At 38.7% G+C, this 15945-nt stretch overlaps 1 protein-coding gene across 1 annotated transcript; it reads right to left on the reverse strand.

Moving 5' to 3' along the window:
- Window positions 1-34: 34 nt before the first annotated feature.
- On the reverse strand, window positions 35-5502 carry SPL9A (squamosa promoter-binding-like protein 9a). The gene is made up of 3 exons (NM_001367935.1): window positions 4966-5502; window positions 1145-1284; window positions 35-1014 (listed from the first exon to the last, which is right to left on the reverse strand). The coding sequence occupies exons 1-3, from the start codon at window positions 5325-5327 to the stop codon at window positions 440-442; spliced, it is 1077 nt and encodes a 358-aa protein (NP_001354864.1). The 5' UTR covers window positions 5328-5502; the 3' UTR covers window positions 35-439.
- Between the last annotated feature and the right edge of the window lie 10443 nt (window positions 5503-15945).

Genomic DNA, 15945 nt, shown 5'->3' on the forward strand with positions numbered 1-15945 from the left:
AAAAAAACTCAAAAGTAGTTCTAGCACAGCTATAGCAATATAAGGAATATGCATTCAGTGGAATCACAGACGTAGATGCTATAAAACATCAATCATACCCACATTCAAATGATACAGGTCTGAAATTTCCACAAAATAAAACAAGACTACCCATCTTGCTTCTAAGTTCCAACACCAAACTAGTAATGTCTGAAAAGTACCACAAAGAAACAAGGCTACCTACCTTGCTTATAAGTTCAAACAAGCCAAAATAAGGATGTTTCAATTTTCAATGTTCCACAAACAAGGGAAGGATATACCCACCTTACTTCTAAGTTCAAAGAAACCAAAATGCTAGTAGTTAGGTGATCAAATAGGCACAGATTCCCCTCATACTTTCTGATAGCAAAGAAGGGGCTTCAAAGAGACCAGTGAGAAGACTCACAGGCCCTGGACTCCCCTAGATCATGTAATGCCTCCTGCCCTGCTGTGACACATCAAGCTCACTATGAACATGGCTATGAAGAGGGGGAGAAATTTGAGCAAGACCGTGATTGGGGACACGCTCAGGCGAACAATTACCAGAATCAACTCCCTTTAGGTACAACCATGAGGTAGCATTTGGAAGTTGATGGATGGCTGCAGCTTGCAAAGACGCCACAGCAAATTGTGTCATGGATGTCCCATTGAAATTGAACAAGTTGTTGTTCAGTTCAAAACTTGTTGCTGGGGCTGTGTTTCTGGAACCCCAGGTTTGACTTGACAGAAGAGAGAGAGCACAGTTTGAGTCAGTGACTCCAGTGTAACTTTCCACTAAGGGATGTTTTGAACTAAGGAAGCTTGTTCCACCACTACTCCCTGATCCTTGCAGGAAAAATTCAGATGGAGTGTCTGAACCTCCTTGCCAGGTGAGTGTTGCAGCATGGTTCCCTGGAGCCGGCTCAGTTGATCTTTGAGTTGGCAATGTATTTCTCAAAGTAAGCTTGGGGTATGAAGCAAATTCCATCAGAAAGCCATCGTCTCGACCATTGTTATCTGTTAAACATAAGGGAAACAGTTGAATGTTTTATATGCAATAGCAAAAACTGAAATTATTGATGCTTCCTAGGGATACATAAAGCAGAGAGAGTGGTTTGGAATTGATGTTTTACTGATAATTTCTAACCAAAAATAGGCAGAGAGAGTCTGCCATAGCGAGAGGTTAATACGGAGCTTGGTGGGGGCTTTCGTCGGCGCTCATTATGGCCAGCAAGTCGCTTGCGGCAGCTACGTTTTCCTTGATCAAATTCAGAAAGCAGATGAAACCTGGGCAAGGGCCATGAAAGAGGATATTAGCTTTTCTGAAGTATAAATGCTTCCAGATTTATATACAAAGAGAGTATGATCAGACACAAGATGTCTGAAATATAATTGCTACCAAGTTTAAGTAAAAGTATACTACAAAAGAAAACACGAAATGACACAAGATTTGAGAATTTCTAACATGACAAAATTGCTTCTAATCATTACATGCAATGCTGTTGATTTGTTATTACCACAGAATTGGAAGCATTTGAAGTATTTTATACTTTCATTAAATTAAATGATCACATTACAAATGAGAGAATTTATCACTCATACTTCCTAACTGTGACAAAAGTACAGAACAAAGCTAATATGTATAAAGCCAAGAACATACGTATATTTCCATAAGATGCAATTCCCATATCTTACAGAAATCTTAATGCATTGGATACAAGGGTTGTGATAGCATCAGCAAAAAATCCTCTCAACATGCAATCAGGGAACATCCCATGGTACCAAGATACTTCGAACTCAACTTCAATATGGATATCAGTACTAAAACATAGATACCAAAAATTTCTCGCTCGCTTCTTGCTAAGAGGGATAACATTATGTTTAGTACAATTTATACAGTATACTAGCATAATTGAAAGAGAAGTCGTTGAGCTTGAATACAAGATACAAACCTTAAAATATAGATTCACTCTGTTACCAAAATAAGAATAGATGACCTTTTGTTTCACCAAATACCATATGCTCATCTGCAATGCGGAAATTAGTAGTTCTGAAAAATGCCCATTTGTACTCTCCAAAACCTTTTTAATCCACTGTCTTGAACATTCATAACAGCACTATGCATTTGTTGATCCCTCTTTCTGATTAATTTCATTATGGAAAATAGTATGCACCTTAAATTGGTATGAAATATGTGCAATAAAATCCTTTTCAACCCTTGACGGGACAAAAAGCCCAAAAAGGGATAAAAGTTACACTTCATTGTTCACAGCCATCAGAGAGCTATCCAAGCTCCACAACAACAGTGGTTGCTTACCACATTCATAGACTTGTGCTGAACTGCCGATAAACCCCAAAGCAGTTGAAACTTGAAACTCCCATTGTAACACAAGTTTTCCAGATCATCATAGCCTCAGAGAATTGACAAATGAGATTTGGAGAAAAGAGAGCAACATTTGAAATTTTTTAACACCATATGTTAATACTATTCCAATTTAAGGTCACAACAACTATAGAATATCATAACATCCTATTACAAGCCCAGATAAAGCTTAATTAGCACGTTACCTCAAGGCATGTTTAAACTCATTGTAAAGTAAGAAAACATTTGAACTTGAGTTAAGCACAGTAGAGAAACACAGAATATGTTAATGACAGATATATATATATATATATATATATATATACACCAATGTAGCTTCTGTGGAAAGGAACCTGCAAGTCTAATAATTGTAAATAGCATTCACACACCGACCGGTGCTATGTGATATGAAAACATTACAAATGAATTTGCACAAAATCAAAGAAGAGGCTTTCTGCTAATTAACAAATTAGATTACTTATAAAAAAATCAAATGGAAATCAGCCATGTCTATTTTTGTGGTACTTTTCATCAAATTTTTCATACTAAGTAGCCATCAAATTTTTCCTTACACACCATTCCATCTACATCTTTACACCAGTGAAAGAAAGTTCAACTTCAATTAATTACCAATAAACCACACATCAGATGATAAAAAAAAAAATGTTCCAACCATGCCATAAAACAGAAGAGCAGCAATCAACAACCAAACAATTTTTTTCACATTCAAAGGGGTTAGCTACAAGAATTATGCCATAGTTCTCAACAAGTACTATATCCATACTGGGAGAGCATCCAGAAATTTCCTACACCTTTTAGTTGCTAAACATCATTATTCAACATAAGTAATTAACATCCCATAATTGTCAGTCAATGAGATCTATCTTTCCCCTGAGAACATGTTGCATCTTGAATGGATTGAAGGTCACATGTGTCTACAACATATAATGTTCAATATCAAGTCATCTAGAAGAGATTCTTTTCTAAAATGATCTACGATATGGATCCCGCAAGACCAGACCATCAATAGGAACTTAGAGAACAAGTTGGCAAAGGGAGGTTGCATCTTAATTTGAAAATTTTAGCTCTGCAGGACGAGAATCATTCTCTAAAATATCTCAAACCCAATAAGCGTAATTGGTTTGGACATTTGTCGGAAGAGATCTGCAACATTTTACACAATGTCCAACAGATCATAGAACTCAAATGGCTCTTTTGTTTCACCTCATTCTTATTGTCACAAAAAATACTGCAAACAAATAGGCCAGATTTTGCATCTTACAGTCAGAAAACCACCCAAAAAATGATAACCATCCACCTCCAAAATTACACACTTGTTAGGGACATTTTGCCATTAAGCAAATCCCTAAAATGCCCTGTAGCATTTGCTAGCAACAATGAAATTGGAGTAAAGTAATTTCAGTTGTAATCAAGCTTGAGTTAAACATATAACAGTTTCTAACTGTTATTTCTGTAATTAACTGATTCAAGTCCCATTGAGTTATCTAACAGTCACAATAGCAAGTTACCATGGATTGCATTGTCCAGCAAGACAAAGATACAACATCAGACCCTATGACCTTATGGGGGCATTGCATGATCTGCATAAGATAATGTTGGGGAAAAAGCACTTTTCTTATGGAATGAACTTACATGAGAGAGGTATCATCTCATGAACAAAAGGACAATATCAACTTCACATAACAAATTAAAAGGGAAAAAATTGTATATTATGGACTTATTGTTCCAAATCTTGACACTCTTGAAGGCATGGTATGTCAAAACAGAATCCTAAACTTTTCATTTATCTGAGTCCACTCTACATTGCTTTAAATGTTATGCAACTTAGTTGTTGTTTTGCACTCATTTCTACACCTATTTCCTACCCTAGTAGCTCCGTTTTCCTTTAATGAGCACTTCATGATACCATGAAAGGGGAAGGGGGAAACAACACAAGCTCACAACAGCACCATTGTTTTCTAAAGCATATTCCTTCGGAAATCACTACCCATAAGTTAACTACAAGATAAACAACACAACCCCATGGTTATGCTATCATCTACAACTCACAGCACCAACAGATGCATCAAACCAGAAACGTGAACCATTCTCCAATCATTAAGCAGCATTAGAAACCATAGAAAAACAAACCTTCACACACTTCATTACGAAGTAAGAGAAGAGCATGACTCATTACACGCAATCAACATAAAAAATAAAATAAAAAAAATCTACAGAGAACAAAATCAGCACGATTAAAGCCCTGAAATGAAAAACAAGCAATGTAAAAGATACAGCCAAAACCACAAAAGAATAGGATGTAAAAATTGGAAAGAAAAACAAAAACCATTATTTTTTTTTCTAAAAAGAGAGTGTGAATAGCATAGCAGTATTCCAAAAGCACCCAAAATAGCAAAAACACTAAAAATAGCAGAAACCAAGGAGTAAGATGAGGAAAATAAACCAAAGCAGAAGCAGAACTACCCAATATAACAAGCCAACTAAAAAAAAAAAAAAAACAAAAGAAGATTTTTTTATTTCTTTTTGAAGTCAATAATAAATAAAAAAGTAGAAAGTGAGAGAGAGAGAAAGAGATAAGAGGTGACCTGCTACACTGTTGGCAAAACCTTTGCTCCAAACCAGCAACAGTGACAGTAGGGGACTTGGAGTGCATGGCACAAACTTTGTGCCTAGAATAGTAAGCCTTAGCACCACTCAGATCTACTTTGCAGCCCGCAACCTGACACCTAGGAGCTTGCACTGAGCCACCCCTTCCCTTCTTTGAAGCAGAAACCCCACCTCTTGTTTTGTTGCCCCCTTGAGTTGTTGTTGCTGCTGCTGCAGCAACACTCACTTCCTCAAAGTAGATTTTCTGGCCAAACTTCAAGCCATCAAGGGACTCAGTAGAAGAAGAGTTGGGTGATGAGGAGGAAGAGGGTGGTGCTTTGGTGACTGAAGCAGAACCCATTGCTGCTGCTGGCTACTGAGTGCTGATGCTGATGCTCCCTTTAGTACTAGCTAACTAGAGTGAGTGGGTGTATACATTAATTCATTTCGTTGAGACTAATAGTTAATAATGTCAATGTTATCAATTTAATGCTGAAATTTTATCAATGTAGTAAATGGAGTACTGATGTCAATGTTTATTTTTTAAGTGGTGATGTTTTAACATCTTTTTCATTTAAACATCTTATTAGTAATTTTTATTTTTATCTATTTTTTTTAACTGATCACGTTATTTATTATATTAATATTTTTTTTTCTTTTTCTTTCTATGTCTCTCAATTTGTCAATTTGTTAGTGTCAAAAGATTTTTTTTTCCTTATTTTTTTTAAATTTAAATACTTTTTAGTTGTTGTAATTTAGTATTTTTTTTATTTTGTTTTTTTAAAGAATATAATTATTTAGTCCTTGAAGAGGGTGGTGCTTTGGTGACTGAACCAGAACCTATTGCTGCTGCTGGCTAATCAGTGCTGATGCTGATGCTCCCTCTAGTACTAGCTAGTTATACATTAATTCATTTAGTTGTGAGTAATAATTAATAATGTCAATGTTATCAATTTAATGCTGAAATTTTATCAATTTAGTAAATGGAGTACTGATGTCAATGTTTATTTTTTGAGTGGTGATATTTTAACATCTTTTTCTTTTAAACATCTTATTAGTAACTCTTATTTTTATCTATTTTTCTTTCTATGTCTCTCAATTTGTCAGTTTGTTGGTGTCAAAAGAATTTTTTTTTCCTTTTTTTTATTTAGATTTAAATACTTTTTAGTTGTTGTGATTTAGTATTTTTTATTTTTAATTTTTTAAAGAAAAAAATTGTTTTAGTCCTTGAAAATAACTGTGAATCCAAAAAAAAATCTTCATAGGACCAAGAAATAGTTTAGGATTAATTATATTTTTTTCCAAAACTTTTTACAAATTTTACTTTTAGTCTTTAAACAATTTTTTAGTATGTGTGGTCCTTATACTTTTACTCTTCCCCTTTGATGGTTTTAATACTTGTTATTGAGTAACAATATTAATTGATAATGTAATATTCATGTTAGCATCATAATAACTTATCACATCATAAGGGTTTGATGGAACAATCATGTGTAATTTTTTTTATAAATTGTATTTTAAATTCCTCATAGAATTACACCTAATTGTCATCACGGCTTGATGGTGTGACAAGTTAATGTGATTGGTTATGTCATAAATTAACATTGTTGCTTGATAATAGAAACTAGAACTATTAATGAAAGAAATTATAGGGACCAAAAATATTATAAAAATTGTTTAGAGACTACAAGGGAATTTTACAAAAAGTTTAGGAACCAAAAACATAATTAACCCAACCAATACTTTATAATATTTTTGCAAAATAAAAATATCACAAAATTTTCAAAATACATAATGTTATGACAAAAGAAATTCAAAATGTTTAAACTTATACAAATTACAATGGTCATCTAGTATTTTTCATACTTCAAAAATATTCTATAATTTTTTTATTATCAATATTATCAAAAATTAAAAGGATAAAGTAGTGAAATTAGTATGAATTTATTCTTTGTTTTGATTCATTTTATACGTTCATTTAAAAGAAAGTTGTCTTAAAGGGGGCAATACCTATTTTTTATGGGGGTGAAAAAAATTTATTACACATACAAATAAAAAAAATGTGGGGCAATTGTCCCCAAAACCTTACATGTGTGTTCGTCATAGCTAACAAATTGTATTTGTTTTTTTTTTTCTTAAAGCAGTTTAGATAATACTTTAAATAGAAAAAAAACTATCTAAATCATTTTAAGGACTGAAAATAAAACAAGCATAATTTGCAAGGATTGAAAACAAAAAAAAATTGCATGAATGAAAAGCAAAAAAATGCTAAATTACAAGAACTAAAAAGCTATTCAAACTTTTTATTTATTATAAGAATTGAAATACAATTACAACATCTCACGCACTTGCTTAGACAACGTTGTGAATGTTTATTTTTATATGTTTGAGAAACGTTATATGTACTTCTTTAATAATTTTTTCTGAAATTTTTTAAAATTGTTTGGTTGAAATAATTACAAATTATAAAATTTTGAAGTCTTACTTTTTATTTAATGAGTGTCTTTTATGATTTGTATTTTTTGATAAGTTTTAATCCAAAATTAAAAAAATATTAAAAAAAGTGTTAAACAAACAATGTAATCAACACCATTGGGACAGATTCTCCTACGAAGGGCAGTCCAGCCAATCCTGCAAGCGTCACCTCTACATTATCTGAGACATTGACATCAACTATGTCGATACATCATCACCACGAAGTCTTCCTCCTATCACCTTCATTGATAGAACCTTCAAGGGTATCAACCCTATAAGCCAAGATGACCCCATGGTTTTCTCCATCGTAATCACCAACTTCATGGTGTCTAAGGTCCTTATTGACTAGGGCAGCTCCACTGACATCTTATATTGGAAAACATTCTAGAGACTTGAAGTCTCTCCTGACACCATCCAGCCTCATGTCGGTCCACTCTTTGGCTTCGCTGGAGAAAGAGTAAAGACCAGAGTCTATTCGACCTAATGACCACATTCGGTCAAGGCCAGCTCTCGAGGAGCTTTACAATTAGGTATTTAATCGTCGATGCAAGTACCTCTTACTTTACTTTGATTGGCAGGAAAACGCTCAATGAGCTCGGAGCCATTGTCTCTACACTGCATCTGAAGATGAAGTTCCCCACCCTGACAGGAGAGATCGTAATTGTCAAGGCAGATCAAAAGCAGGCACGATAGTGCTACATGGAAGTGCTACATGGAAAGCTTGAAAGTGGCACCCTATCCTCCCACCAGGGAGCTTGCCAAGCCTCACCCCACAACAAATGGTACCACTCAAGTCATGATTGTGGACAAAGGGTCTCCAATCTGAGCCCCGATAGCCTACCAGGCAAGCCTGGACAATGTAGATCTGCACGACAACACTTCTGATATATGCCCAAAGCCTATCGAAGAACTTGTCAAGCTGCAGCTTAGACATAAACCCGGGTAATGCACACAACTCAGCAAGAACCTCACCAGCCATGAGCATTGACACATCGTTGATGTCCTACACAGGAACACAGACCCGTTCGCTTGGCAGCCATCTAACATGCTCGGAATCCACCCCAACATTATCTGCCACAAGCTTGCCATCTGTCCCCAGGCCAAGCCGGTGTCACAACAGAATAGGAAGATGGGAGAAGAATGACACAAAGTAGTTAGAGAACTTTCAAAGTTTTGTGAAAGATGAACTACCCCCTCAAATAGGTTTTGTGAAAGCCTGAATTGGCAAGGAGGATTGTAGCATGATCCATAGAACTTTTAGAGTTTGATCTATAGTACGAACCCCACGGCCCCATGAATAAACAGTTCATGACAGACTTTCTGGTAGAATTCGCTAGAAACGACCAAACCACCCAGGACTGGTGGAGCCTCTACATTGATTATGCGTCCAATGTGAAGGGGAGCAGTGCAAGAATCATCCTCAAAGGCCCTGACAATGTCACTCTAGAGCAGGCCCTCAAGCTCAACTTCAAAGCCTCAAATAATCAGGCTGAGCATGAGACATTTATTGTAGGTCTAAAACTTACAAGAAAAGTCAAAGCCAAGAAGCTATGAAGCTACAGTGGCTCGTAACTTGTCATGGGGCAAGTTGCCAATAGATATCAGACCCAAGGAAATAGTGTTGCTCAAGTACTACCACATTGCCAAAAGTCTCATTGACAACTTCAAATGCTTTAAGATGTACTACATACCCAAGGAGAGCAACACCATAGTAGACTTGCTCTCCAAGCTGGCTAGAACCAAAAAGACTTGACACCTCAAGACTATCATCCATAAAATGCTCTAAACTCCCACCATAGACACTGAGGAAGTTATGGTCGGAGAATAGGAGAAACCAAACTGAATGACCCCCTACAAGAATTTCCTAATTCAGGGGGTGCTGCCACCAGATGAGAACGAACCCCAACGCCTAAAATGGAATACCAACTACTATGTCATCCTTGATGGCGGGCTATTCAAAAGAGGGTCGACAACACCCTTGTTAAAATTCCTAAACAACCAAAAGATAGACTATGTCATAAGAGAGCTTCACGAAGGGATTTAAGGCCTTCATATAGGGGGACGCTCTCATGCAACATAAGTGGTGTGCGTCGGCTACTATTAGCCGACACTCATGACAAACATTCTCGGCTTCACGAAGAAGTATAAACAATGCCAGCAATTTGTTGACGTTCCGCACACCCCTCCTAACAATCTCCACAGCCTAAGCTCCCCTTGGCCCTTTTCCATGTGGGGAATAGACATACTAAGACCACTGCCAAAGGCCCTAGGAGCAGTCAAATATTTACTAGTCGCTATCGACTACTTCACCAAATGGATCGAGACAAGACAACTACGAGAAATCACAGCCAATGAGGTGGAGAAATTCACCCGGAAACACCTCATATGCAGGTATGGCCTCTCTTATGCCATTGTCATCGACAACGACACCTAATTCAAAGCTCAGGCTTATGAAGACTTCTTGATAAGGCTAGGTGTCAATCACCTCGTCACCTTTGTTGAACATTCTTAGACTAACGGTCAGGCATAGGTAGCCAATAGAGTAATCCTCAAGGCTCTGAGCACTAGACTTGACAAGTCTAAGGGTTTATGGAAAAAGAAACTCCTTTGTATACTCTAGGCCTACCACTATTCACCACAGGCAACGACCAATGAAACTCTTTACCGACTCACATATTGCACAGATGACATGATCCCGTCGAAGTCAAGGAACTATCGACAAGGAGACTGTTGTTCCAACAACAACAAAATGAAGAAAATATTAGGGTAGAACTTGAGACAACAAATGAAGTCCAAGAGATGGTCAGAAGCAAAGAAAAAGCTACCAAGCTTTTAGCTTCAAGAAGATACAATACAAAGGTTCAACCATGAACTTTTCAACCTCGTGACCTCGTATGGCGAGTCCAAGGCATAGCCAAAAAAGATCCCCCGAGCGAGAAAGCTTGGTCCCAACTAGGAAGGCCCATTCAGGGTCGCAGCAAACCTAGACAACGGATCATACAGACTACACGAATTGGATGGTAGAGCGATTCCAAGAACATGGAATGCTACCCATCTGAAGTTCTACTTCGATTGACCTACTGCAAGACCGGATGTTGTACTCTTTTTCCTACTCAAGTCTTTTGTCCCAAAAGAGAAAAATCAGGGTTTTGGCTTGAGAAGTTTTAACGAGGCACATCTAGGGTAATGAAGGGAATTTGTACTCAATTGACTACATTGAATAAAACTCTACATACCATCACTTGTTTTCAACTCTATAAAGGCTTGTTAAACCCAAGGGCAGTCCTTGGTAAGTCTTGACAAAATTCAAGACAAGTACATCCCTAGTCGCAGCTCCACAGGCTTGTCAAACCCACGGTCCTCCCTTGGTGAGTCTTGCTTCTCCAAAGGCTCTTAAAACCCAAGGTCTGCCCTTAGTAAGTCTTGCCAAAATCCAAGATGGACACATCGCTGGTCGATTCTCCAAAGGCTCATCAAACCCAAGGTCTGCCCTTGGTGAGTCTCACTTCTCCAAAAGCTCGCAAAACCCAAGGTCTTCCCTTGGTGAGTCTCGCCAAAATCCAGGACAGACGCGTCACTATTTGATTCTCCAAAGGCTCGTCAAACCCAAGGTCCACCCTTAGTGAGTCTCACAGGCTCATCAAACCCAAGGTCCACCCTTGGTGAGTCTCGCCAAAATTTAGGATGGATTGCTAGTCTATTCTCCAAAGGCTCGTCAAACCCAAGGTCCGCCCTTGATGAGTCTCACTTCTCCAAAGGCTCATCAAACCCAAGGTCTGCCTTTGGAGAGTCTCACCAAAATCCAAGACAGACGCATCGCTGGTTGATTCTCCAAAGGCTCGTCAAACCCAAGGTCCACCCTTGGTGAGTCTCATAGGCTCGTCAAACCCAAGGTCCGCCCTTGGTGAGTCTCGCTTCTCCAAAGGCTCACAAAACCCAAGGTCCACCCGGGTGAGTCTCACCAAAATCTAGGATGGATGGGTCGCTTGTCGATTCTCCAAAGGCTCGTCAAACCCAAGGTCCACCCTTGGTGAGCCTCGCCAAAACCCAGGGCAAACACGTCCTTGATCCAAGGCTCATTAAACTCAAGGTCAGTCCTTGGTGAGCCTCGCCAAAACCCAGGGCAAACATGTCCCTGGCCTAAGGCTCGTTAAACTTAAGGTCCACCCTTGGTAAGCCCCTTTGTTACTAAGTTCCATCTCCACAGGAACGCAAGGTCTACCCTTAACAATCTTTTCTATTCCTAACTTTTATTTGTGTAGGAAAACAAGTCTGCAGGAACATTGCTAACCCAAGGTCTACCTTTGGTATAAAAACCCAAGGCACGCCCTTGGTAAGCTTACTCCCTAGGAACTATGACAACCATAGTCAAATGTCCATGTTCCACAAGTCTAAGCAAACTACCACCAAACTCTTCAACAAGACCTTTAACCAGGTGGAAGTTACACTAATTCCTCACAACCACTAGGAGAGAAGCTCCATAGGTCAAAACGACTTACCACCAGACTAGTTGACAAAACCTTCAACTAGGTGCAAATCAAACCAGCTCCTCACAAGCATCAAGGAGAAGTTGGGTAAAGCGAAAGGAAGCATCACCAAATGAGTGACAAGACCTTTAATCAGGTTTAAATCAACCTAAGATGATTTCATGTCATCTACTTCTCTATTTCACAAGACTACCAAAGTCTTGTTTCCTACACCACCAAGGTCTTGTTTCCTATGCCATCAAAATTGCACTCTCATCATGGTAGCCTACTCATACTACCACAAGTAATAGAGCATTGCATAGACAAAGCCAAATACACAAGACATAACAACAGTGCAAAATTCATCAATGAAGGAAAGCAAATGCATTAGAAGAAAAATTGTCATAATTACATAGCCATTGCGGCCAAAATCTAACAAAGAAGAAAATAAACAAAAGGCAACCTAAACATTGGCATCATCACCTTACTCCTCAATGTCCTGCTCCTCCTCAGTAGCCTCCTCCTTAGCAGCAATATCTTCCTCGTCAAGTAGAACACCATCCTTCACATCCTTGAATGGGTCAAAAAGACCCAAGTCAAGGTCCTTACCTAATGGCCTTGTGAAAGCCCTTTTCATGTTGCTCCACAACCTTTTTCTTGTACATCATTAGCTCCTCTTCAAGCTCTTTGTTGGCCTCCCTCTCCTTGGACGCCCGTAGCTCGGACTCTGACTCTTTCAACTGGGCCTCAGCAACCACCTTGGCAAGCTCATCCTTCTCCACCCTAATGCTTTCCACCTTGCCAGCCAAGTCATCTTTCTCCTTCTACAAGTCCTTGCAGCGCTCTAATAGCTCATCACCATCCAATCTAGTGCATAGCAACTTGGCAAGCACACCGCCAACCTTGGTTGACAATTGATGGTTCGACTTCATAACTTCAGTGAAGGCAATGGTGGCACTAGCTACCTTAGGGTGCTCCATTCTCCAGACTGTGTGAGCAATAGCCCTCCATTTCGCAACCTTAGCCTCCAAGAAGGCCACCTTGCTCAGTGCCTCTTGGTGCCTTTGCCCATTCTCTTCCAGGATAGCCAAACTTCATTGGAAAAAGACCTTGGCAGAATTAGTAGCATTTTGGACCCCAGCTAACCTAATAAGATTTTTATCAAAGGTTGAGACAAAGCCAACTGGGGTTTTCTGTTTCGGCTTATAACCTACACCCTACAATGAATCAACATCACTAGAGGTGTAGATGTGATCTAAAAAACATGGGGGCACGAAGAGGTGGAAGGCGATGCCGACACCAACACAGTCAATGGGGAACCTAAGGAGTTGAAGAAGGAGGAGGCAACATCTCGAGAGCACTCGTGGTCGTCACACTGACACTTAGCAAAGTGCCCCCATGTTTGTCAAAATCTTCATGTAGGGACCCTGTCTGTCAAAACCTAAGGGGACGCACAGGTGCAGGTGTACAAGGAGTGAGAAAGAGATAATGAAGTTTGTATTTTTTTTTTTTTGCTACTTTTATTGGGGGCTTTATGCAATGAAGGAAAATAGGGAAGGCACGTTCTCGGCCAAGTCAACTAAAGGGGACCCACATGGAGAAAAAAGGAATAATGTTGTTAGCACTGGTCCGGAAATGATGGGGCAAAGGAAAGGAATGAGGAATCACATGACTAGCACCAAGTTGAGGGACTACATACGCAATTGAGCTAGTATATAAAGAATAATTGATAGTATTGTTTTTTTATGCAAGTTACGATAATTATCTCAATTCTATTCTCTCTCTCATACTCTCTTGTTCCCAAAATTTGCATTTGTGTAATTTCCTTCCAGAACTCTAGCTGGAAGCGAGTCTTAATTTTAGTCAATATACATACTCTTCCCCGTCTCTTCATTTTTGCACATTACATTTGGTGCTTTCATCTCACATGGTAGAGAATGCCCGGATGAAGGAGCTCACTGCCGATGTCAAGTGCAGCGCTGACACTATCTAGAAGATGTACAACGATTTCCATGAGCAGATTGACAAAATGGAAGTCGCGAAGGCATCTCGATTTGCACAGATGAAAGCGATGTAGACAGAGACAAACAACAAATTTGCTCAGATCCACAATGCGCTTGATTTGCTTCTGAACCAGAGCCCCAAGAAATCTTCCCACGGTGATAGTAACTCAAGCAAACAATCATTTCGGGTGAGGAACATTAAACTCGAATTCCCTCGTTTCAATGGCAAAAATGTCTTGGAATGGATATTTCGTGCAAAACAATTTTTTGATTATTATGGTACACCAGACTCGGATCCATTAACCATTACTTCTGTGCACTTGGACAAGGAGGTAGTCCCTTGGTTCCAGATGATGCAGCGCTCTCACCCATTTCACTCTTGGGTCGAGTTCACTCGCACCTTAGAGTTGGATTTTGGACCTTCCATTTATGAGTGTCCAAGAGCTACATTATTCAAATTAAGTCAGACTGGTATTGTAGCTGATTATTATCTGCAATTTACCTCATTGGCTAACAGAGTTTATGGCTTGAGTAACGATGCATTGATAGACTGTTTCATTAATGGTTTAATTCTTGAGATCAAACGAGAGGTGATGATTCACTCACCTATTTCTATTTTTAAAGTTGTGTCCCTTGCTAAAGTTTATGAAGAAAAATATACATCCACCATTACACCACAGAAATTCACCTCATCCAATTATTACAACCATGGAGCACCCTTCAGTTCAAATAAGCTAGAAAATAACCACAAAACCAATCCTACTCCTATACTCCAAACCCCACTAACATGACCCATGAACCTTGCTCAACGAAACCCAAACATCAAAAGAATTTCCCCAGCTGAAATGCAACTGAGCAGAGAAAAAGGTCTATGTTATTGGGGTGATGACCAATTTTCTCTAACCCATAAATGTCCCAACCGTCAAATCATGATGCTACAATTTGATGACCCTGAAGAGGATACCCAACCTGAACTAGAAAAAACCCAACTAGATATGACCTACCCTGAACCTGACCTAGCCACAAATGACCACTATCTTTCTCTGAATGCAATGAAAGGGACCGATAGCATGGGTATTTTGCGATTCACAGGCCAAATTGGGCAAATCCATGTACAAGTCTTAGTTGATGGAGGAAATTTTTTACAACCCCGAATTGCTGAATTTCTTAAACTCCCAATGGAACCATATCCTTGTTTCAAATTTTTGGTGGGAAATGGCCAATCTATGACTTCTGAGGGAGTGATCCCTAATTTGTCCATCACATTACAAGGACATGAGTTGACAGTACCTGTATTCTTATTGCCCGTGGCAGGAGCTGACATTATTTTGGGATCTTCATGGCTGGCTACTTTAGGCCCACATGTGGCAGACTATGCAGCTTTGACACAAAATTTTCTACAAAGGAAAATTTGTGACATTATAAGGAGAGAGAGCCACACCACCTAAACTGGCTCAATTCAATCATTATAGAAGGATGTGAAATACTGATGCTATTGTTGATTCATTTACCGTTCATCTATTTCAGTTCCACACTGAGGATGATGTTTTGAAAGATTTACCACAACATATAGCCCCAAAGATTGCCCTGTTGTTGCACACTTACAGTTCAATGTTCCAAACTCCAACATCATTACCACCTCCTAGAAGTCAGAATCATGCTATTCCATTTTTGGAGGGTATGCAGCCAGTCAAAGTCAAATCGTACAGATATCCTCATAGCCAGAAAGAACAAATTGAGAAGATGGTGCATGAAATGCTAGACCAAGGTATTATACAACCTAGTACTTGTCCTTTTACTTCACCCATTGTACTGGTGTAAAAGAAAGATGGCAGTTGGAGGTTTTGTACTGATTATAAGGCCTTAAATGTTGTGACAATAAAGGATAGTTTTCCTATGCCAACTGTTGATGAATAACTAGATGAGTTATTTGGTGCAATTTTTTTTTTCAAAATTGGACTTAAGAACAGGTTACCATCAGATTTTGGTACAACCTGAAGAGCGGCACAAAATAGCTTTTAGGACACATCATGTA

Source organism: Glycine max, chromosome 2 (assembly GCF_000004515.6).
Source record: "Glycine max cultivar Williams 82 chromosome 2, Glycine_max_v4.0, whole genome shotgun sequence".
In the NCBI taxonomy this organism is placed as follows: Eukaryota; Viridiplantae; Streptophyta; class Magnoliopsida; order Fabales; family Fabaceae; genus Glycine; species Glycine max.

Coding starts and splice junctions, on each gene's coding strand:
- SPL9A (NM_001367935.1), bottom strand. CDS start 5,327: ATGGGTTCTGCTTCAGTCACCAAAGCACCACCCTCTTCCTCCTCATCA. Junction 1,285..4,965: donor TTTTGCCAACAGTGTAGCAG/GTCACCTCTTAT, acceptor GCCCTTGCCCAG/GTTTCATCTGCTTTCTGAAT. Junction 1,015..1,144: donor ACTCTCTCTGCCTATTTTTG/GTTAGAAATTAT, acceptor TATGTTTAACAG/ATAACAATGGTCGAGACGAT.